The sequence below is a fragment of the Muscardinus avellanarius genome (assembly GCF_963383645.1).
Source record: "Muscardinus avellanarius genome assembly, chromosome: 1".
Lineage (NCBI taxonomy): Eukaryota > Metazoa > Chordata > Mammalia > Rodentia > Gliridae > Muscardinus > Muscardinus avellanarius.
The window spans coordinates 178,749,566-178,771,921 of NC_137786.1; the positions used below are offsets into that span (position 1 = coordinate 178,749,566).

At 47.6% G+C, this 22,356-nt stretch overlaps 2 protein-coding genes across 2 annotated transcripts; one reads left to right on the forward strand and one right to left on the reverse strand.

Moving 5' to 3' along the window:
- Window positions 1-10,421: 10,421 nt before the first annotated feature.
- Window positions 10,422-14,284, forward strand: ANAPC15 (anaphase promoting complex subunit 15; the record flags this gene model as incomplete). The annotated part of the gene is given in 6 exon segments (XM_080695695.1): window positions 10,422-10,531; window positions 11,838-11,962; window positions 13,606-13,665; window positions 13,914-13,952; window positions 13,954-14,091; window positions 14,237-14,284. Coding segments are annotated over 5 exon segments (405 nt in total). The 5' UTR covers window positions 10,422-10,531; window positions 11,838-11,842.
- Window positions 14,285-15,188: 904 nt separating this feature from the next.
- LOC308262936 (transmembrane O-methyltransferase) lies at window positions 15,189-21,469 on the reverse strand (the record flags this gene model as incomplete). Its single annotated transcript, XM_080695709.1, has 3 exons — window positions 21,170-21,469; window positions 15,945-16,141; window positions 15,189-15,509 (listed from the first exon to the last, which is right to left on the reverse strand). The coding sequence occupies exons 1-3, from the start codon at window positions 21,426-21,428 to the stop codon at window positions 15,189-15,191; spliced, it is 777 nt and encodes a 258-aa protein (XP_080551835.1). The 5' UTR covers window positions 21,429-21,469.
- Window positions 21,470-22,356: the final 887 nt, after the last annotated feature.

A 22,356-nucleotide genomic window follows, 5' to 3' on the forward strand; every position in this document is an offset into this window, starting at 1 on the left:
GGCAAAAGGGACTTTGTAGATGTGATGAAGATACAGATCTTGAGACACCTGGATTATCTGGATGGCCAGATACGGTCACAGGGGTCCCTGGAAAAAGAGGCCTGAGATCAGAGTTAGACCACTGTTGTTTAACTGTGGTACATCTTTGGCCCAGCGAACCTTGCCCAGGAGTGCAGAATAAACACCTCTTGCTTTTTTACTTAGCCTGCTTGCCTCTTCCTCTGCATCACAACCTTACACAGAGCAGTTGAAGGCTTAAGGGAGGAAACAAGATGGCAGAGTGGTTCAAGGAAGATGTCTCTCTAGATCCGATGGAAGAGAGGGAGTGTGCCCACTACAGAAGGGGGACTGGGTTTCAGGCAGATGGAAGCATCCTACGAAGACCCTGAGCCTGAAAGTGTTTTAGTGGGTCTGAAGAACTGTGAGGCTCCCGGGGCATGGTTGGGGTTCAAAAAGCAAGGAGGAGGTTGTCTCCACACGAGGGCTGGAGCTTACCTGGCCACGAGTTCCGCTCACAGGCTGAAGGCAAAGGGAAGAGCCAGGCATCGAGACACACTCCTGTAATCTCAGGATTTGGGAGGCTGAGACAGGAGGACTGCAGGTTCAAGACCAGCTGCAACAATTTAGCAAAACTCTCAGAAACCTAGCAAGACCCTTTTCTAAAATAAAAAATAGGGCTGGGGATGTAGCACTGAAGTAAAATGCCCCTGGACTCAGTCTCTAGTGCCACAAAAGAAGAAGAAGAAGAAGAAGAAGAAGAAGAAGAAGAAGAAGAAGAAGAAGAAGAAGAGAAGGAGAAGGAGAAGGAGGAGGAGGAGGAGGAGGAAGAGGAGGAGGAGGGAGAGGGGAGGGGGAGGAGGGGGGAAGGGGAGGGGAGGGGGAGGGGAGACAATGACGATGGTGGTGGCAAAGGGAAGCAGTGGGCGAAGGAAAGAGAGGTGTCAGAGACCCAGAGCCTCTGAATTCCCAGTAGAACTGCAACACCAGAAGGTTGGCTGAATTCTCTCTTGAGCTTGTTCTTCAAAATGGCCTACCCCACAGGTTTGGTTTTGTTTTCTTTATGGTATGAGGGATTAAACCCAGAGGCACATTCTACCTCTGAGCTACAACTAGAGTCCTATTTTTATTATTATTTTGTGTGTGGGTGGGTCTGGGGGTGGAACCCAGGGACATTTGACTTCTGAGCTACACCCCCCTATTTTTTATTCTTTATTTTGAAACCGGGTCTCACTGAGTTGCAGAGGGCCTCACTAAGTAGCTGAGGCTGTCTACGAACCACGATCCTCCGGTCTCCGTCTCAGCCTCCTGAATGCTGGGATTACAAGCGTGCGCCACCACGCCCGGCTGTCTTTTTATTTTTTTTAAGCAGGATCTCACCGAGTTGTGAAGGGCCTCACTCAGTAGTAGCTGAGGCTGTCCGTGAACTGCGATCCTCCAGTCTCGGCCTCCCGCATGCTGGGATTACTGCATCACCAGGTGCAGGTCATGAATGTAGGTTACAAGTGCAACATGGTTCTCAATGGGCAAAGTGTGGGCGAGTCTCTATTCCTCTGTGGAAGCTCTAGGGGAAAATTCCTTTTCTTGCCATTTCTACCTTCTAGAGAAAACTGCATGCCTTGGCTCATTGCCCCTTCCTCCATCTTTGAAGCTAGCAACGTGGCATCTCTCTGACCCATCTTCCTTTGCCACATCTTGTTTTCTGTTCACAGCTGGGAAAAGTTCTCTCATTTGAAGGACTCACCTGTCTGTATTAACAAGAATAATCTCCCCATCTCCAGGTCTTTCATCTCAATGAGGCCTACAAGTTCCTCTTGTCATGCAAGATAACAAACTCACAAATTCCAGGATTTGTACATGGACAGCTTTGGGGGGCTTTGTTCTGCTTACCACTCCTGTGTGATGGAGAGGGTGTGTACATGTCTGTGTAGGTTCGTGTCTTCTCAGCTTTGTCTCCAACACAAAGGACCTCTCTTCACAGTTTTTGTCTGCTTTTGCTTTGGTCAGAGCACGGAAGCCTTAGCTGCAGTAAGCAAATACATGCAAACCCACTATGCAAATAGGGGCCTGGCTGGAGCATTCTTCCTGGTGCTGGCATTCTAGGGAATCGAGATCCTTTCAAATCATCCATCTTGAATTGAATCTTCAATTCAAGTCAGGCCCAGATAGTCCAATGACAGAAAATATCCGAGCAAGGAGATGCAGGCCTATAGTATTTGAGAGGCTGAGACAGGAGGATTGCAGAGTCAAGACAAGTCTCAGCAATATAATGAGACCCTCAGTAATCTAGCAAGACCCTGTTTCAAAAGAAAAAATTAAAAAAAGGACAGCTGAGCGGGGCATGGTGGCGCATGCTTGTAATCCCAGCATTAGGGAGGCTGAGACCAGAGTATCATGGTTCACAAAGGGCCTTACTAAGTAGCCTCAGCTACTTAGGCCCTTTGCAACTTAATGAGACCCTGTTTTAAAATAAAGAATAAGCTGGACTGGTGGTGCACGCTTGTAATCCCAGCATTTGGGAGGCTGAGACAGGAGGATCGCGGTTTGCGGCCAGCCTCAGCTACTTAGTGAGGCCCTCCGCAACTCAGTGAGACCCTGTTTCCAAATAAAGTATAAAATAAGTCTGGGAGTATAGCCCGGAGGTAGAAAAGCCCCTGGGTTCAACCCTCAGTGCCACAATAAATAAATAAATAAATAAATAAATAAATAAATAAAAGAATAAAATATAGGGTGGGGGGGTAGCTTAGAGGTAGAATGCCCCTGGGTTCTATCCCCAGTACCACAAATAAATAAATAAATAAATAAATAAATAAATAAATAAATAATAGGGTGCGGAAGTGTAGCTCTCGGAGGTTGAATGCCCCTGGCTTTCATCCCTAGACACACACAAAAAAGGGAAATCCAGGCGTGGTGCATGCTCGTAATCCTAGTACTTGGGAGGCTAAGACAGGAGGATTATAGGTTCAAAGATGGCCTTGGGAACGTATTGAGGCTCTCAAAAACCTAGTGAGACCCTGTTTCCAAATAAGAAATAAAGAATTACACTGAGAGTATAGCTTGAAGGTAGAATGCTTCTAGGTTCAATCTCCAGTATCAAAAAGTAAAATAAAATTTAAAAAAAAGGGTTGAGGGTGAAGCACGGAGGCAGAATGCCCCAGGGTTCAATCCTTAGTACGAAAGAAAGAAAAAGAAAGAAAGAAAGAAAGAAAAGAGGAAGAAAAGAGAGGAAGAAAGAAGATAAATGAAATGACCCTGAGATTAGGAAGAAGTGTGTTTCTCAGGCTAAGGGGGCCTGGGGTACTCCAGGCCAACCCTGTGGGGCTCCCCACTGCCCCTCAGCATCCCTCCTCACACAGGCTCTTCGGTGGTGGTATTCTTCTCATTCCCCACAGCCTGGTGCCGGCCCAGGAATCCCCTCCCCCTTTCCTCCTTCTCTAACTCCCAGATGTCCAGGTGTCCTTTAAGACCCCACTGAAGGCCGGGCATGGTGGCGCACACTTGTAATTCCAGTACTTAGGAGGCTGAGACAGGAGAATCGCAGGTTCAAGACCAGCCTCAGCTACTCATCTACTTAGTGAGGCCCTCTGCAACTTAGTAAGATCCTGTTTCAAGATAAAGAATAAAAAATAGGGCGGGAGGTATAGCTTGGAGGTAGAGTACCCCTGGGTTCAATCCTTAGTCCTGCAAAAAAAAAAAAAAAAAAAAAAAGAAAGAAAGAAAGAAAGAAAAGAAACAAAGAAAGAAAGAAGGAAAAAGCCCCACTGAAGTCTCCTCTGCTCAAGGAAGGCTTTCTCAATGTCTCCTCATTCTCCTCTAAGATCATATGTCATCCTTTGAGGACAAAGCACTCATCCCTTGGTCTTGTTTCTCAGTGCCCATCACTGAGGTGACCACACAGGAGGCCCTCAGAAGCTGCGCCCTGGGCACTGCATCCTTTCAAGGCCTTGTACACTTTTTTTTTTTTTTTTTTTTTTGCTGTACTGGTGATGGAACCCAGGGGCACTCTACCTCTGAGCTACACCCCAGCCCTATTTTTTATTCTTTATTTTGAAACAGGGTCTCACTGAATTGCAAAGGGCTTCACTAAGTAGTAGCCGAGTTTGTCCTCCCATCTCAGCCTCTGGAACACTGGGATTACGAGTGTGTGCCACCACGCCCGGCAACTTGTCCACTCTTGAGCAGAATGTCCTTTCCAGACTATACTACCTGCAGGCCTCTCGCACCCTCTCAGGGGTCTTCATCTTGCCTCCACAGGTGGCCAATAAAGTGGCTGGCAACCCTGCAACAAGAACTGGAGACAGAGGTGTAAATTGCTCTTACAGTCACAGGGTAGGGAACATGTGACTTGTGACTAAGTTGATAATAATGGAGGAAGGTAAAATCATTCCAACTCTGCAACATTGTTTTGTTGTTTTTCTTTTTGTTGTTGTTTTTTGGTATTAGGGGTTGAAATCAGGATATTCTACCTGTGACCTACACCCCCAGTCCTTTTTTTTATTCTTTATTTTGAAATAGGGTCATAGCCAGGTGTGGTGGTGCACGCTTGTAATCCCAGTACTTGGGAGGCCGAGACAGAGGATCACAGGTTGACAGCCAGCCTCAGCTACTTAGTGAGGCCCTCTGCAACTTAGTGAGACTCTGTTTCAAAATAAAGAATAAAAAATAGGGCTGGGGTGTGGCTGGGAGATAGAATGCCTCTGAGTTTACTCCCCACTACTACTACAAAAAAAAAAAAAGTAAAGAAACAGGGTCTCACTAAATTATAGAATGCCTCATTAAGTAGCTGAGGCTGGCCAAAAACCTGTGATCCTGTTTCAGCATCCCAAGAACTGGAATTACAAGCGTGTGCCACTGTGCCTGGCACCTTTCTTTTCTTCTTGTTTCTACTCTTTTTTTTGAAACCAATATCCATTATAGTATTCATCACATGAATTAACATACTTAATGAACATGAATACATGAAACCAATGGAACAGTCAATTTATTAGACTAAAAGAAACAAATCCATTTTGTACAACCATTTATTGAATGGCTACTCTGTGTCAAGCACTGTGCTAGGTGCTGGAGGAACAAAAATGAATCACCGTGAGATCTGCTGATGAGGGCCTAATAACTTGCCTTATGCTTCCCATTATAAGACTTGGGACAGCTGGGTGTGGTGGCACATGCTTGTATTCCCAGTACTTGGAAGGCTGAGACCGGAGGATCACAGGTTCGTGGCTAACCTCAGTTACTTAGTGAGGCCCTCTGCAACTTAGTGAGGTCCTGTTTCAAAATAAGGAATAAATAAAAAATGGGGCTGGGGATGTAGCTTGCTGGTGGAATGCCCCTGGGTTCAATCCCCAGTAACCCCCACACACACACACAAATAAAATAAAATAAGCTGGATGTGGTGGCACACACTTGTAATCCCAGCATTCAGGAGACTGAGACAGAAGGATCACAGTTTGAGGACAGCCTCAGGTACTACTTAGTGAGGCCCTTTGTAACTCAGTGAGACCCTGTTTCAAAATAAAGAATAAAAAATAGGGCTGGAGGTGTAACTCGGAGGTAAAATGCCCCTGGGTTCCATCCCCAGTACTGCAAATAATAACAATAAATAAATAAATAATAAAATAGAGCTGGGGGTGTGGCTTGAAGGTAAAATCCCCTGAGTTTAATCTCCAGTACAAGCCGGGCATGGTGGCTCACGCATGTAATCCCCGCGCTTCGGAGGCTGAGACAGGAGGATCGCACAGGTTTGAAGCCAGCCTCAGCTACTTAGTGAGGCTCTCAGTAACTTAGTGAGACCCTGTTTCCAAATAAAGTATAAAATAGGTCTGGGAGTATAGCCCGGAGGTCGAAAAGCCCCTTGGTTCCAGCCCCACTACCATAAAAAATAAAAAAATAAGAATAATCCCCAGTACAAAAATAAATAGCCAAGTGTGTTGGCGCACGTTTGTAATCCTAACATTTGGGAAGCGGAGACAGGAGGATCGTGGCTCACAGATAGGCTCTGCTACTTAGCGAGGCTCTTTGCAACTCAGTGTGACCCTGTTTCAAAAAATAAAAAGAATAAAAAATCGGACCGGGGGTGTAGCTCAGAGGTAGAATGCCCCTGGGTTCCATCCCCAGTACTACAAAAAATAAATAAATAAAAAGAAAGACTTGGGACTTTCAGAGGACTCAAGAGGTCTAATTGTTTGTGACTCCTCATCACCAAGGTAGTGGCCTAAAAGAAAGATCTGTGGAATGAGGGCCATTTTTGAGTTGTGGCTTCAGATCAGGTGAGCCACTTCACTATCCTGAGCCTCAGGATCCTCATCTGATATGTGGGGATAGAATTCCCAGGGCTGGTGTGAGGGCGAGTGGAGACTATGAGTGTGAAAACACTTGGAGACCAAACATTCCTTCCTATGCATGAAAGATGGTGACTATGACGCTCTCTTTTGTCCCATACTAGGGCCAGCCACAATCCTCAAGGCTAATGGAACAAAAGAGTAAGCCACTTAGCCCTGGACTTTCCTGGATTCTGGAAAATCCTCAATATATAGAGTCATGAGTTTCCATCTCCATTTTTTTGATTCTGTGTGTGTGTGTGTGTGTGTGTGTGTGTGTGTGTGTGTGTGTGTGTGTGTTACTAGGAATTGAACTCAGAGGCATTCTACCTCTTAACTACACTCCGAGCCCTTTTTTATTTTTTGTTTTGAAACAGGTCTTGCTAAAGTTGCTGAGAGTCTTTGCTACGTTTCTAAGGCTGTCTTCAAAACTATGATCCTATGGTCTTTGCCTCCAAAGGCATAAACACTTGGAGACCAAACATTCCTATAAGGTGGCACACTTATAGGTGTGTGCCACCATACCCAACCTTGATTGATTCCTGACTGTTGAGAAATCCCCATCGTGCCCCAGTTCTTTGTTTCCCAGGCCCTGGTTTGTATAAAACACACAGAAGTGTTGAGTAAAATCTCAGGACAGATTTCATTCTTAGACCCGGGGAATCTCTTCCAGGGACTAACAGCAGAGCTGTTAGAGGTATTATGTTAGAGAAAATGAAAGCTTAGAGATAAAGAGGCACCTACTTTGGGTACCCAGCAAGTCAGCAATAAAGCCAAGGTAAGACCTGGGATGTTCAGCTCCCATCCCATCCACTCATATCAGCACCACCAAAGCCCTTCCCCATCTGAGTCCCCTAACATTCTTTCTCCACCCCCATGGATTTAGTCCTGCCTAAATGGATTCTCACTGTTCTTCAAACAGAATTGGCTTGGAACTCTGGGCCCTTGAATGTAATAGGCCTCTTTGTGCACCCCCTTTTTCCACTTGTCTACTGGTAGGCTTGACTCCTACTATTTCTACAAGGCCCACTCAAATGTTTCCTTCTTTGGAGCCAAAGTCTAAACTTAGTTTGCTTAGAACCCATTCATCTCTCCCTCCTCTGTGCTCTCACAGGATTCTCTACATACATGGATTTCTAACACTTACCACCCTCTTCTATTATTGTCTGAGTCCTCACTAGCCTGTATTTTTCTCAAGGGCATGGACTATTTCTGCTTCATCTCTCTGTTTTCAGGGCTTATCAAGGCAGCCAGTACTCATTTGACACTCGGTGTCATTAACTAGTGACTTATTGAACCTGGCTGAGCACCTTGGAAAGACAGTCTATGTTCCTGGGGGATTTCCAGCAAGCTAGAACTGTCAGGAAAGTTGGGAGGCGAAGGGTGTGTGAAGGAGCAATCCTGCAAGAAGTAGAGTTGGAGGAAATAATTCTGGAGACCTAGATCATTGGAGGAGCCGATGTATCCGGGCAGTCAGGCTGGACCCTGGGGATACAGGAACCATTCCGTCTTCATGGAACTCATGGTCCTTTGGAGAAACAAAAGGAAACACAATTTTGTACAGATCTGGGGTACAAAATCACTTCCTCCTTCATGACAGCCTGTCTTTTTCTTGGCTGATACTTCCCAACTCAGTCTGACTTTCTATTTATCTTTTTGGCTTTCTTCTTCCATCTGGTTTGCTGCTTCTCCTAGTTTCCTCAAATTCTTAATATCAGAAAAAACCCTTCCATCTACACTCACTCCTTTGGTGAGCTCACCCAGTCTCATGACTTCAAACACCTTCTATGTGCTGATACACTCAGTTCGCTCGACTGGCAGACCTATATGCCTTCATGCTCCCTCACCATCCTTAATGAGCACTTCAACTCAACACAGCCCAAAACTGAGTTCCAGATAGTCCCCTTCCCACCTCCCAAAAACTTCTTCTCTAGTCTTTCCCATCTCAAGCTACTCACCTTATTTTATCCATCTTTTTATTTGGGAACAGGGTCTCACTAAATTGCCAGGAGCCTTGCTAATTTGCTGAGGCTGGCCTTAAACCTGCTATTCTCCGATTTCAACCTTCCAAGTACTGGGATTATAGGCATAAACCATTATGCCCTGATTCTTCTGGATTATGATAATAGGCTCCTAACTGGTCTTTCTGCCCCAGTGTCACCACCACTACCTGTCACTAAACAGAGTAATTCAGTTAAAATGGAAATCAGATTGTAGGGATCCTTTGTTCATAATCCTTCACCAATTCCCCAACACAAAGTAAAATCCAGAGTCTTCGTTATGACTTCTCTGTCTGCTCCTCCTTCTCCTCCTTCTCCTTTTCTTTCTTTCTTTTCTTTTTTTTTTGGGGGGGGGCGGGTCTGGGGATGGAACCCAGGGGCATTCGACCTCCGAGCTACACCCCCGGCCCTACTTTTTATTCTTTATTTTGAAACAGGGTCTCACTGAGTTGCAAAGAGCCTCACTAAATAACTGAGGCTGTCAGTGAACCACAATCCTCTGGTCTCAGCCTCCCAAATGCTGGGATTACAAGCGTGCGTGCGCCACCACGCCCGGCTTGTAGTACTAGTTTTGACCCAGGGACATTTTATCTCTGAGCTACATCCCCAGACATACTTTACTTAATTTTTTTCTTTTCTTAATTTTTATATAAATATAATAATAATTATTATTATACCGGGGATGGAACCCAGGGGCATTCTACCTCCGAGCTATACCCCAGCCCTATTTTTTATTCTTTATTTGGATACAGGGGTCTCATTGAGTTGCAAAGGGCCTCACTAAGCAGCTGTGGCTGTCCACCAACCGAGATCCTCCAGTCTCAGCCTCCCAAGGGAGTACTGGGATTACAATTGTGTGCCATCATGCCCAGTTTATGATAGACTTTTTTTTTTGGTACTGGGGATGGAACCTAGGGGCATTCGACCTCCGAGCTACACCCCCCACCCTACTTTTTATTCTTTATTTTTTGAAACAGGGTCTCACTGAGTTGCAAAGGGTCTCACTAAGTAGCTGAGGCTGACTTTGAACCTGCGTGATCCCGCTGTCTCAGACTACCGAACGCTGGGATTACAAGCCTGCGCCACCACACCTGGCTCATGATAAACTTTTAAACAAGCAGAACTGCTTAGCAACATAATTAGACTGATAGGCACTGTACACTTCTTTTGAACAGCTATTATCTTATCCAATCCCCATATCAACCTAGGACAGAGAAAAAAAGACTAGGCAAAGTATGATGCTGGTTAAAGAATAAACTGAGTGCAGACAGAGAAAAAGGACTTTGGCCAGAGTTTACACGTCTAGTGGGGACTGGAGTAGAACTGTAGATACTTGCTGCCTTGAAAGAGGCTGGTAGGTGATGAAGTTTAATGCAAGTTGGGTTTGAAGGGCCTCTTACCAGAAGGTATGGGGATCTCTGAAGGGAAGGCAGAGAGGCATCAACAGAGGAATGGGAGAGGTGACCAGGCTGACCTCTAAGAGGATTTTGTTCAGAGCTGAGGAAGGCATCTTAACTCCCCAGCAGTGGAACCACGGGCCTGAGGCGGACTGATCCCTCAAGCATGTTCACGATCTCCAATGTCACTGACTTCTTCGAACCTGTGATCCTCCTGTCTCCGCCTCCCAAATGCTGGGATTTCAAGCTTGCGCCACCACACCGAGCTCAACGATCTGTTTATAGATTCCTTCCCAGCTTCTAGCAGTACTTGGGATATAGTGGAGCCTTAAATATTTCTGTTCGGGGGAAAACATAAGATAGAAAATGCCCTCAAAGAGGAAACTGCGTCTGAGAAGAAAAGGACAGAAGTGTAAAATTATCCAGTGTTCCTAGGGTAGAAGCACATTTTGCTAGTAGGTAGAGGGCAAACAGTCCTCACACTAAGGAAGGGTGCTGGCAGCCATTTTCCAGAGGGGATAGTGGGCAGATGCGCGGGGACTGCGAGGCGGGGCCTGACGGGGCGGCGCTGGCGGGGACGGACAGTAAGAGCCGATTGGCTGACACCGAAGGCGGTACCAATAGGTAGGCGCGGCAAATTTCCTTCCCCGAACTAGTACGTGCTAAGGTGTGTAAACGTCACTTCCGGTCTGGTGAGCGGGAGCGGAACGCGAAAGGTCAAGAACGCATGCGTTCGGTGGTTCCCGGATTCTGGTGGGTCCTTCCGCTCTGACTAGGTGAAGCGCTTCCGGGTCGCCGCCGGCTGCCGCCTCCCGGCGCGGTAAGTACAGAAGTGAGGCTGCGGCCGTCTCCTTGTTCCTTCCTTATTCCTTCCCTTAGAGAAACCCAGTTCCCCTTGACTCGCCTCCTCAGGAGCTCCATGTTCAGATTCCTTTACCCTTTACGATCTCCTGCTCATTGGCCGCTTCCTCGAGATTAAGCCCCACCCATCACACAAGACCGGTCATTCATTGGTTTCTCTTCCTGTCACCCAGCGGTTCTTTCCGTTAATTGGCTCTACCCAGGCTCCACGCCTTTTGCGTTTAACAACCCTATAAGGACAAACTTCTGTTCGGGTCCCACCCCTGCCTTCTTCCTGTTGGTCTACAGCACGATCATTATCTTAAAGAGTAAAGAATGGGCGGTGGCTTTCCATCGGTGGGTTGGGTTTTCGGAAGCCAGCTAGTTGTCCTGTCAGTACTTCTTGGATCTGAGGGGGAATGCTCTTGCTTCTTACAGGGGCTAGGAAACTTTGGCCCAGGGGACGCCAGCGGCTGGTTTTGGGTCGTTCAAATAAGTTAGGGCAAAAGCTAGTCTAAGCAGATCCTTTTCTTCTGCTCTGGTCTTCCAGTGCCCGGCTTGGATCTCTTCCCTGCACTAGTTTTGAGCCCGACCCATTGCGGGACCTAAAGCCAGTATGCCTGCCACTAGGTCTCAGTTCTCCTGTCTGTGAGCAGAACTGTTTTAATCCAGATTCGCTGGGACGTTCCTGGTCCCATGTTCTCATACATGTTAGTTCATTCATTGTTTTTCATGTACTTATTTGTCCATTTATTCATGCCATGTAGTATGAACTCCTTTTGCACGTGGTACAAATCTGAGAAAGGTGGTTAATGTCCCCATTTTTGGTTGGGTGTGGTGTGGACCAATCATAAAGGGGCAAAAAGCAAGTTTTAGGTTTTGGAGAGGATAGAGATAATTTCATTAGGGCCCTGCTATCTCTGATTTTGTAATGCCAGTCTGCATTCTGGATTCCATCTCTACACTTGGTTCCCATTCTCTTCCCTTCTTGAATAGTCTACAGCTTTACTTATTCATTACTTATCAAAATAACTTTGAAAGTGGTTTAATTATTATTATCCCCATTTTACAGATGAGGAAACTGAGGCCCAGAGAGGTTAAGTGACCTGGCCAAAGTCAAACAGCTAGTAAATGGTGGAGCCAGGACTCAAACCCAGGTCTGTCTGCTTTCTAGAGGGAGGGGCTGCTTCCCTGCTACCCTTGACCCCACCCCTAAACCAAATTACAACCAAATAAAAACCAAACTAAAACAAAACACATTCACCTGACTCTTTCCCTCAGTCTAGGAGCCATGTCCACCTTGTTCCCCTCACTCTTTCCCCGTGTGACTGAGACATTGTGGTTTAATCTGGATCGACCCTGTGTGGAGGAGACAGAGCTGCAGCAGCAGGAACAGCAGCATCAGGCCTGGGTGAGTGAGGACCTGGCACAACCCCCACGGGCCACGAAGACCTGCCCTGCAGGACCTTTCTGTCCTGAGCTGGGAGTAGTCAGGCTGGGAGCCAGGGAGCCAACATTCTCATTTTTGTGGTGCCCTAATTTCTTGGGGTACCCTGGGACTTCTGGGTCAGATGTTTAGAGCACAGGTTCCTGACACTCAGCCCAAGCTCTTTTTTATAAATCACAGAGATTAACAATTGGGGAGGGGGGTTCTGGAGATTGAATCCAGGGGTTCTACCTCTGAGCTATACCGGTAGCTCTTTTTTGTTTTTTATTTTCTAACAAGGTCTCACTAAGTTGCTGAGGCTGGCCTTGAACCTATGATCTTTCTGTCTCAGCCTCCCAAGTAGTATGATTACAGGTGTGTACCACCACACCCAGCTAGGATTAACAATTTTACTTATTTATTGAGGACTTTGTAGATACCAAATTGTAGGCTTAATCTCTTATATCTCATTTCACCCTCATCATTTTTTTTTCTTTTCTTTTTTTAGTGGTACTGGGACTTGAACCCAGGAGCATTCTACCCCCTAGCTACACCTTCAGCTCTATATTTATTTATTTATTTATTTATTTATTTATTTATTTATTTTTCTGGTACTGAGGGTGGAACCCAGGGGCTTTTCTACCTCCGGGCTATACTCCCAGACCTATTTTTTATACTTTATTTGGAAACAGGGTCTCACTAAGTTGCTGAGATCCTTACTAAGTAGGATCGAACCTGTGCGATTGAACCTGTGCGATCCTCCTTTCTCAGCCTCCCAAGTTCTGGGATTACAAGCGTGCGCCACCACGCCTGGCTATTCTTTATTTTGAAACAAGGTCTCACTAAATTGTGGAGGACCTTACTAAGTAGATGAGGCTAGCTGCGAAACTGTTACCCTCCACTCTCAGCCTCCCAAGTACTGGGATTATGAGTATGTGCCACCACACCCAGCTCCTATTTTATTTATTTTTTGTGGTACTGGGGGTGGAATCCAGGGGCATTCTACCTCCAAGGTACACCCCAGCTCTTTTTTTTTTTTATGCGGGTCTGGGGATGGAACCCAGGGGCATTCAACCTCCGAGCTACACTCCCTGCCCAATTTTTTATTCTTTACTTTGAAACAGGGTCTCACTGAGTTGCGGAGGGCCTCACTAAGTAGCTGAGGCTGTCCGCGAACCGCGATCCTCCTGTCTCAGCCTCCCAAATGCTGAGATTACAAGCGTGAGCTGCTACTCCCAGCTTTTTATTTTTATATGAAAACAGGATCTCACTAGGTTGATAAGAGTCTTACTGCTTGCTAAGGCTGCCTTCAAACCTGCAATTCTCCTGTCTCAGTACTGTCTCTCAAGTACTGTTTCAAGTACTGGGGTTACAGGTGTGCGTCACCACACCCAGCTTCACCCTCACCATAATATATGAAAAAAACAAGGGCCCAGAGAGTTTTAAGTAATTGAGATAAGTTTATAAGGCAGATGTCAGGAGAAAAAGGTATTGAATCTTCCTGATAATGGGGAGAAAATGTCTTCCTAACCCTTGGGGGTCTTCTTTTGGGTAGATTGAACCCGTCCCATGTCCCTGACCTGCCGTGTTTGGTCCCTGGCCCTTTCTCCTCCCCTCTTTGCCCACAGCTCCAAAGCATTGCCGAGAAAGACAACAACCTGGTACCTATTGGCAAACCAGCCTCAGAGGTGAGTGGCTCCAGCAGGTGGGGTTTGTGTGAAGCCCAGGGCGGACCAAGGCTCTGTACTAATTCTGAATGTCCTGCCTCTGACTCAAGGTGGTTGTGGTTCTCAGGCTTTATAGTGGCCAAAAAGGGAAGCTTGGGCACTAGGCCTAACTCTAAGATCCTACAGAACATGCACCATCCTGCCAGACTCCAGTGAGGATGGTTGGGGGGAGAGACGCTCCACGTGGGCCAGCTCTTGAACTGGTCCAGGCAGCCCTTAGAGCCTACAGCTTCTCCCCTGCCCCACTAGCACTATGATGAGGAGGAAGAGGAGGATGATGAAGACGATGAGGACAGCGAAGAGGACTCAGAGGATGACGAGGACATGCAGGACATGGACGAGATGAATGACTATAATGAGTCGCCTGATGATGGAGAGGTCAATGAGGTAGGTGGGGGTTCAGGGGAGGGCGTTTATTCCTGGGCCCTGCCCCTGACATAATAGATGGCCAAGGGGCAAAGAGACTATGGATCCACCCAGGGACAGGATCTGGGGCTCAGGCCCCCACACCCACAACCAACCTTCTCTCCAGGTGGACATGGAAGGCAACGAACAGGATCAGGACCAGTGGATGATCTAGGTAGACATGGCAGGGTGGCCTCAGGGCAGTTCTGGGCCAACCCAGCCTAACCGCCCCAGCCCCTCAGTCTGCAGAACCAGCTGATGGTCCCAGTGCCCGAAAGCTCACTCTTGGCACTTCCTCAGCTGCTTCCAGGACCTGGTCTCCTCGGCCCTTTCCAGGCCATCAGTCTGCCCCTGAATTCCCAGAGCCTGAGCCCATCCACCTTCCTGGTCATTACCTCACTCCTTGGTTGTCAGGTCTGATCTCTTTCTAATTCTCTTTAATAAAAATACAGGACTGATTTTCCCCCCATGTCTATTCCCTGTTTGTTAGGGGGAGGGGGAGACATACAGGAGTCCAGTGTCTTCTTTTTGTATTTGGAGAGGGGATATTCAAGGAATATCAAACAAATCTAATTGGCCAGGTAGGCCAGGGTTGGGGAGCCTGAGCCCAAGTCATTCCCTCTGGCCCAGCTTGCACCCGGCCATTCCTGTAGAGCCTCTCATTGTCTGCTCTTTCCTCTGATCCCACTCAGAATGCCATGGGCTGGGGCTGAGACTTTGAGCCTTGAGGCTCTCCCAGTCAGCTACTTTAGTGTTAAAAGAGTGGATTAAATCTCAGAGCAGAGCAGGAGTCCCTTGGTGTCGCCCAGCAAATCGGTGACAGCTGGGTTGGGAGCTCAGGCTTCTTGCCATTAGTTCACAGCTCTCCAGAAGGAGGGGGACCAGTGGGACCAAAGCAACCTGTAGAATTTGACACTTCAAGTCACGTGGAGGCTGGAGGGGCCAAAGGTGGGAAGAAAGCCTCCCTATCCCTGAGCTCAGCATCTGTCAGGCTCAAAACAGGGAAGGAAGGAGATGTCCTGAGGTCTTTGCTTGGGTGGGGGTGGGGATGAACCGGTGAATACTCCTGCTCCTAGGCCTCAGCCAGGTCCCGAATAGGTGAGCTGGGCTATGCCATCCTTGATAGCAGGGAAGTCTGGGAGGCCCGTGTGGTGGAGGCGGCAACGGTAGTGGCCACAGCTCTTGGCATACTGCAGGAAACGAGGTGCACCGGGGAACAGCACATGGTCAGCCAACACAGTGGCACCGGCTGGCAGCAGAGCATGGGCCTCCAGCAGCTGCAGGTCCCGCAAGTAATATCGGGGCCGGTGTGCCAGGAGCACCAGGTCTGCCCGACTCAGCTGGTGCTGAGCTCGTAAGCGCGGGATCACCTCCTCTGAGCTGCCAACGATGAGTTCCACCTGTTGGGGGCAGGAGAGCTGGAGTGAGGGTGGGAGGGATTGTCTTCCCACTCTGGACCCACCCGGATCTGGCTGACTTCAGGTCAGGCACTAGGTCCCCTCAGGTGTCTCACATTTCCTGTCCTCAGTACACAAAAAGTCAGGATTCGTATTGTGATGTCCATTCTGCCCATGAAGAAGCTGAGATTCAGAGGCTATGTATTTTGCCCAAGATCCCACAGCTAATAAGAGGAAGACGAAGATTTGGACCTAGATGTGCTGGGCTCTGGAGACCTTCCTCTTAGCTGCTGCTTTTTCACACACCCTCCAGTGTCACAGATGCCTACGTGGAGCTGCCTTCTCTTTCGATGGGCGTCCCTAATAAGGGGCGCCTGGCTAGGGCAAGGCCTGGGGCTGCAGAGAAGTGATCGGGGTCAGGGAGATTGGGAGGCTGACCGTGTGCTCATCGAAGCCAGCCAGGCGGAAGAGTTTTTCAGCCACTGCTGCAGTGCGTGGGTCCCGCTCCACAGTGAGGAGGCGGCCCCCAGGGGGCAGAGCGCGGGCAATAAGCAGCGTGGAGTAGCCACAGTAAGTACCCAGCTCCAACACACAAGCAGGCGACTTCTCCTCCACCAGTCGCACCAGGATCTGACCTGTGGGATGAGGTGAGAATTGTAAAAAATACAGGAGATGGCTGCAGGGCCCTGAGGAAAAGAGATCTGGGGGCCGTCCTGCAGCCCCTATCTACCTGGGTCTCATTTCTCTTGAATTACCACCCCAGCTGTCCCCATTGGTCCCCCTGCCTCCTTCACACCAGCCACCAGAAATCTAATAAATCAGATTTGGGGGGGGGTGTTTGCCTATAATCCCAGTACTTGGGAAGCTGGGACAGAAGGATTACAGGTCATCCTCAGCAATTTTTTTTTTCTCTGGTACTGGGGATGGAGCCCAGTGGCATTCTACCTCCAACCTACACCCTCAGTCATACACACACACACACACACACACACACACACACACACACACACATTTATTTATTTATTTATTTATTTATTTTAGGTTCTGGGGGTAGAACCCAGGGGCATTCGATTTTTTATTCTTTATTTTGAAACCAGGTCTCACTGAGTTCCAGAGGGCCTCACTAGGTATCTGAGACTGTCCGCGAACTCCAATCCTCCGGTCTCAGCCTCCTGAATGCTGGGATTACAAGCGTGCACCACCATGCCCAGCTTAGCCCTATTTTATATTCTTTATTTTGAAACAGGGTCTTACTGCATTGCAAAGTGCCTAAGTAGCTGAGGCTGTCTGTGAACTGTGATCCTCCTGTCTCAGCCTCAGGAATGCTGGGATTACAAACGTGTGCCACCGTGCCTGGCTCATCCTCAGCAATTTAAGGAGATCCTTGGCAACTTAACAAGACTTGGTTTTCACTTTATTTATTTATTTTGTGGCACTAGGGGTGGAACCCAGGGGCTTTTCTACCTCCGAGCTATACGCCCAGACCTATTTTATATTCTGTTTGGAAACAAGGTCTCACTAAGTTGCTGAGAGCCTCACTCAGTAGCTGAGGCTGTTTTCGAACCTGTGGGATCCTCCTGTCTCAGCCTCCCAAACGCAGGGATTACAAAGCGTGCGCCACCACGCCTACCTACCTGACTTATTTATTTATTTATTTATTTATTTATTTATTTATTTATTTTTGCGGCACTGGGGATGAAACCCAGGGGCATTCTACCCCCGAGCTACACCCCAACTCTATTTTTTATTCTTTATTTTGGAACAGGGTCTCACTGAGTTGCAAAGGGCCTCACTAAGTAGCTGCAGCTGTCTGCAAACCGCGATCCTCTAGCCTCAGCCTCCTCAAGCGTGCGCCACCATGCCCCGCAAGACTGTTTCAAAACAAAAGATAAAAAGGGCTGAGAGTATAGTTCAGAGGTAGAATGCTCCTGGGTGCAATCCTCCAGTACCAAAAAGAAAAAAAAATCTAGCACATCTGACCCTATCAATCCCTGGCTCCTGTTATTCTCTTTTTTGGATTGAACTTGGGATCCTCAGCCTGATCCTGTTTCACCTTTCCAGCTACAGCGCTCAGCTCTTCCCATCTGTAGCCTGTGTCGCAGTCATCCTAAACAGCTGTGTCCAGAGTTAGCCATGCTGTCTCAAATGCCATGCTGCATTTGTAGATGTGGCTGGCTTTGCCTTTCTCCACCTCCATGGCCTTCCACATGGCCAATTTAACCAATCCTAGGCTCTGTTCAAATGATGCTTCCTCCAGGAGGGCCCAGAAAACAACCACTACATCATCCAGGCTCCTGAGAAGTTTCCAGCTTTATCCCCACGTGTGTGTGTGTGTGTGTGTGTGTGTGTGTGTGTGTGTGTGTGTGTTTTACTGGAGATTGAACCCAGGGCATTCCACTTCTGAGCTACACCCTCCAGTCCTATTTTTTATCTTATTTTTAAATTTTTGAAACAGGATCTTGCAGGTTGAAGAGGAGTCTCACTACTTGATGAGGCTGTCCTCAAACCTGCAATCCTCCTGTCTCAGCCTCCCAAGTACTGGGGTTACAAACATGTTCCACCATATCTGGCTTTTATTTTTAACTTAATTATGTTTTGTTACTAAGGATATCCTATCTTGGAGCTGTACCTTCAGACTTACTTATTTATTGCAGTACTAGAGATGGAACCTAGGGGCATTCTACCTCCCAGCTATACTCTCAGCCCTACTTTTTTATTCTTTATTTTGAAACAGGGTCTCACTAAGTTGCAAAGGGCCTCACTAATTAGCTGAGGCTGTCCACGAGCCACAATCCTCCGTCTCAGCCTCCCAAATGCTGGGATTACACTATGCCCGGCTTCTTTTTTTTTATTTTGAAACAGGGTCTCCCTAAGTTGCTGAGGCTGACCTTGAATCTCTGATCCTCCTGTCTTAGGCTCCAAAGTATTGGGATTAAAGGCATAAGCCACTGTGCCCAGCTAGGATGAATTTCTTTCATTTTTATTTTTATTTATTTATTTGTTTGTTTGTTTATTTATTTATTTTTGGTGGTACTGGGGTTCCTGGAAGCCCTTCTACCTCTGGGCTACACTCCCAGACTGATTTTTATATTTTTATTTGGAAACAGGGTCTCCTAAGCCAGCGCGTGTGGCTGGCTTTGAACCTGCACGATCCTCCTGTCTCTGCCTCCCAAGCGCGGGGATTACAAGTGTGCACCACCACACCCGGCCTTCTTTTTATTTTTAAAATTTACTTTATTGCTGGGCATGGTGGCACACTTTTGTAATCCCAGCATTTGGGAGGCTGAGACAGTAGGATCGCTGTTCATTGGACAGCCTCAGCTACTTAGTGAGGCCCTTTGCAACTCAGACCCTGTTTCAAAATAAAGAATAAAAAAATAGGCCTGGGGGTGTAGCTTGGAGGTAGAATGCCCCTGGGTTCCATCCCCTGTGCCACACACAAAAAAAGTGTGCACCACCACACCCGGCCCCCATATTTTGAAACAGGGTCTCACTAAGTTGCAGAGGGCCTAAGTAGCTGAGATTGGCCACAAACCTGCAATCCTGTCTCAGTCTCTCAAGTACTGGGATTACAAGTGTGCACCACCACACCTGGCTATGGCTGAATTTTTTAAATGAGTATCGTAAGCACTTGTGCTGAGAGCTGGGACAGAAATAAATCTAGGCAGACAGCTATCCTGAATCAGATGGGTAGCCCCCTTGGTAGGGAAGAAACACTGGGGTACAGATAATTACAAAACTATGAGTAATGGGCCAGGTGTGATGGCGCACCCTTGTAATCCCAGCATTTGGGAGGCTGAGACAGGAGGACCACGGTTCGCAGACAGCCTCAGGTACTTAGCGAAGCTCTTTGCAACTCAGTGAGACCGTGTTTCAAAATAAAGAATAAAAAATAGGGCAGGGGGTGTAGCTCGGAGGTCGAATGCCCCTGGGTTCCATCCCCAGACCCACAAAAAGAAAAAGAAAAAAAAAAAACTGAGTAATGCTTATTTCCTTGTGTCGTATGCTCCCTTCGAGGCAAGCACTTGTAGCTGGTTCATCTCTGGTCTCTACCTTCTCCCCCAACGCCTAGTATATGTCTGGTACAAAGGACGTGACAACAGAGTGCATGTGGTGTCACGTTCCTGTATTCCCAGCTACTTGGGATTTGGGATGCTGAAGCAGGAGATCACAGGTTTGAGGCCAACCTGGGCAACTTAGATACTGTCTTAAAATAAAAAGGGCTGGGCCGGGTGTGGTGGTGCACGTATGAAATCCCCCTTGGGAGGCTGAGACAGGAGGATTGCACAGGTTCGAAGCTCAGCCTCAGCTACTTAGTGAGGCTTTCAGCAACTTAGTGGGACCCTGTTTCCAAATAAAATATAAAATAGGTCTGGGAGTATAGCTTGGAGGTAGAAAAGCCCCTGGGTTCCACCTTCAGCACCACAAAATAAATAAATAAATAGACTAAAAAATAGGGCTGGTGGTGTAGCTCAGAGGTAGAATGCCACTGAGTTCCCTCCCCAGTACCCCCCAAAAAATTAAAAAATAGATCAATAAAAAGGGCTGAGAGCCATGCGTGGTGGCACATGCTTGTCATCCCAGTACTTAGGAGGCTGAGACAGGAGGATCGCAGGTTCATGGCCAGCCTCAGAAACTTAGTGAGACCTTGTTTCCAAATAAAAATAAAATAGGACTGGGTGTATAGCTCTGAAGTAGAATGCCACTGTGTTCAATCCCCAGCACCATACACACAAAAAAGGGAGGTTGGGAATGTAGCTCAATGGTAAAGAACCCCTGGGCTCACTCCCCAGGTACCTTATACCCACAGAAGAGGTGGCAATATTTGATACATGCTGGGCGTGGTGGCACACACTTGTAATCTCAGCATTTGGGAGGCTAAGACAGGAAGATTGGGGTTCTCAGACAGCCTCAGCTACTCAGCTCCTTTGCAACTCAGTGAGACCCTGTTTCAAAATAAAGAATATAAAATACGGCTGGGGGTGTAGCTCAAAGGGAGAATGCCCCTGAAGTAGCTTGGAGGTAGAAAAGCCCCTGGGTTCCACCTTCAGCACCACAAAATACATACATAAATAAATACATAAATAGATAGATAGACAGATAGATAGATAGACAGACAGACTAAAAAATAGGGCTAGTGGTATAGCTCAGAGGTAGAATGCCCCTGAGTTCCATCCCCAGTACCAATAAATAAAATAATAGCAATAAAGCCGGGCATAGTGGCGCATACTTGTAATCCCCGCGCTTTGGAGGCTGAGACAGGAAGATCACACAGTTTCAAAGCCAGCCTCAGCTACTTAGAGAGGCTCTCAACAACTTAGTGAGACCCTGTTTCCAAAAAAAATATAAGTATAGGTCTGGGAGTATAGCCCAGAGGTAGAAAGTTCCTGGGTTCCACCCCCACTACCACCAAAAATAAGTAAATAAATAAAAACAAAGAATAAAATATAGGGCTGGGAGTGTCACTTGGAGGTAGAATGCCCCTGGGTTTCATCCCCAGTGCTGAAAAGAAAATTGTGTACATAAAAGAATGACTTAGTGTAGGTCCCTCATTTCCAAATGAGAAAGAAGAGACCTAAAGAGGTTTGTTAACTTGCCCAATCCATCCAGAAAGGCAGTGGCATTACAGATCCTGGGGGTACTTGGAGCTAGGGAACACTGACCTTTGACAGGCCCCATGTGGCTCAGGTACTCGCAGTGGCTGCTCCAGTGGTCCAGGGTGCTGAGGATGTGACCCGGATCCCCTGGCAGGGCATGGGTCAGCACGTAGCTGAAGGCCCGCTCCTCGATCCGCAGCCCTGACAGGCTGTCTTGGAAGCTCCTCAGCAAGACTGTGCGCAGCAGCAGGCGGAAGTAGTGCCTGTACCGCACCAGCAATGTCACCAGCAGAGGCAGGAACGCCAGCGCGATGGCCGGGGACATGGTCCCTGCCTGGGCCCTGGGTGGGGAGAGGCAGAGAAGGAAACCCACACCTACCATTTGCCTGTCACGTGTGGAGCCTTCACCACTAGCAGTTACTATGCTCATATTTTACAAACCATGAGGGGAGGGGAAGCTCAGCTGGGATTTGAATCCAGGTTGGTATGATTCTAAGCCTTGTGCTACTGTGAACTTCATACTATCCATGCTCAGCACCAAACCCAAACCACCTCTTCCCATTCCAAAATCTGGTCCCATATCCACATTTCCCTTCATTCCTGAAGTTACCCCCTCAGGACCTCTTTCATCCATTCCTCCTGGGATATGTTCCCCATCACACCCCATCTGTTTGTCTCCTCTGGCCCATCACTGTGTAACCAAAGAGCAAAGTTTTGTAGTCAGAAACCCCTTCACGGTCACTGCTCTTCCTCAGTAAAAAGCAAAACACTTCATAGGCAAGATGTCTTTTTTCCATTCTAGGATTCTCCCAGTCTTCTTTTCCCTGGGAGTGGGAGGAGTTGTTGGTTCTATATTTCTTCTCCAGTCCTATTCCCCATCCTTGTATTCCTTTCTTTCTCAAGTGCTCTCTCAGAATTTCCTTTATAAGCTGGGCGTGGTGGTGCACGCTTATAATCCAAGCATTTGGGAGGCTGAGACAGGAGGATTGCAGGTTCACAGTCACTTAGTGAGGTCCCAGTCTGCACCTTAGTGAGACCCTGTTTTCAAATAAAAGAATAAAATAGGTGTGGGGGTATATCTCAGAGGTAGAAGTGGTTCCATCTCCAGCACCACAAAAATAAAAGTCTCTTTATAAGTGCACGCATATGTGTGTGCGCGCACACACACACCCAACACACACTTTCCCCCACTCGGCCCTCTTCTTCGTGGCCTGCTATGGGGAATGGTTGCCCTCTCCTCTCCCCTGTTCTAG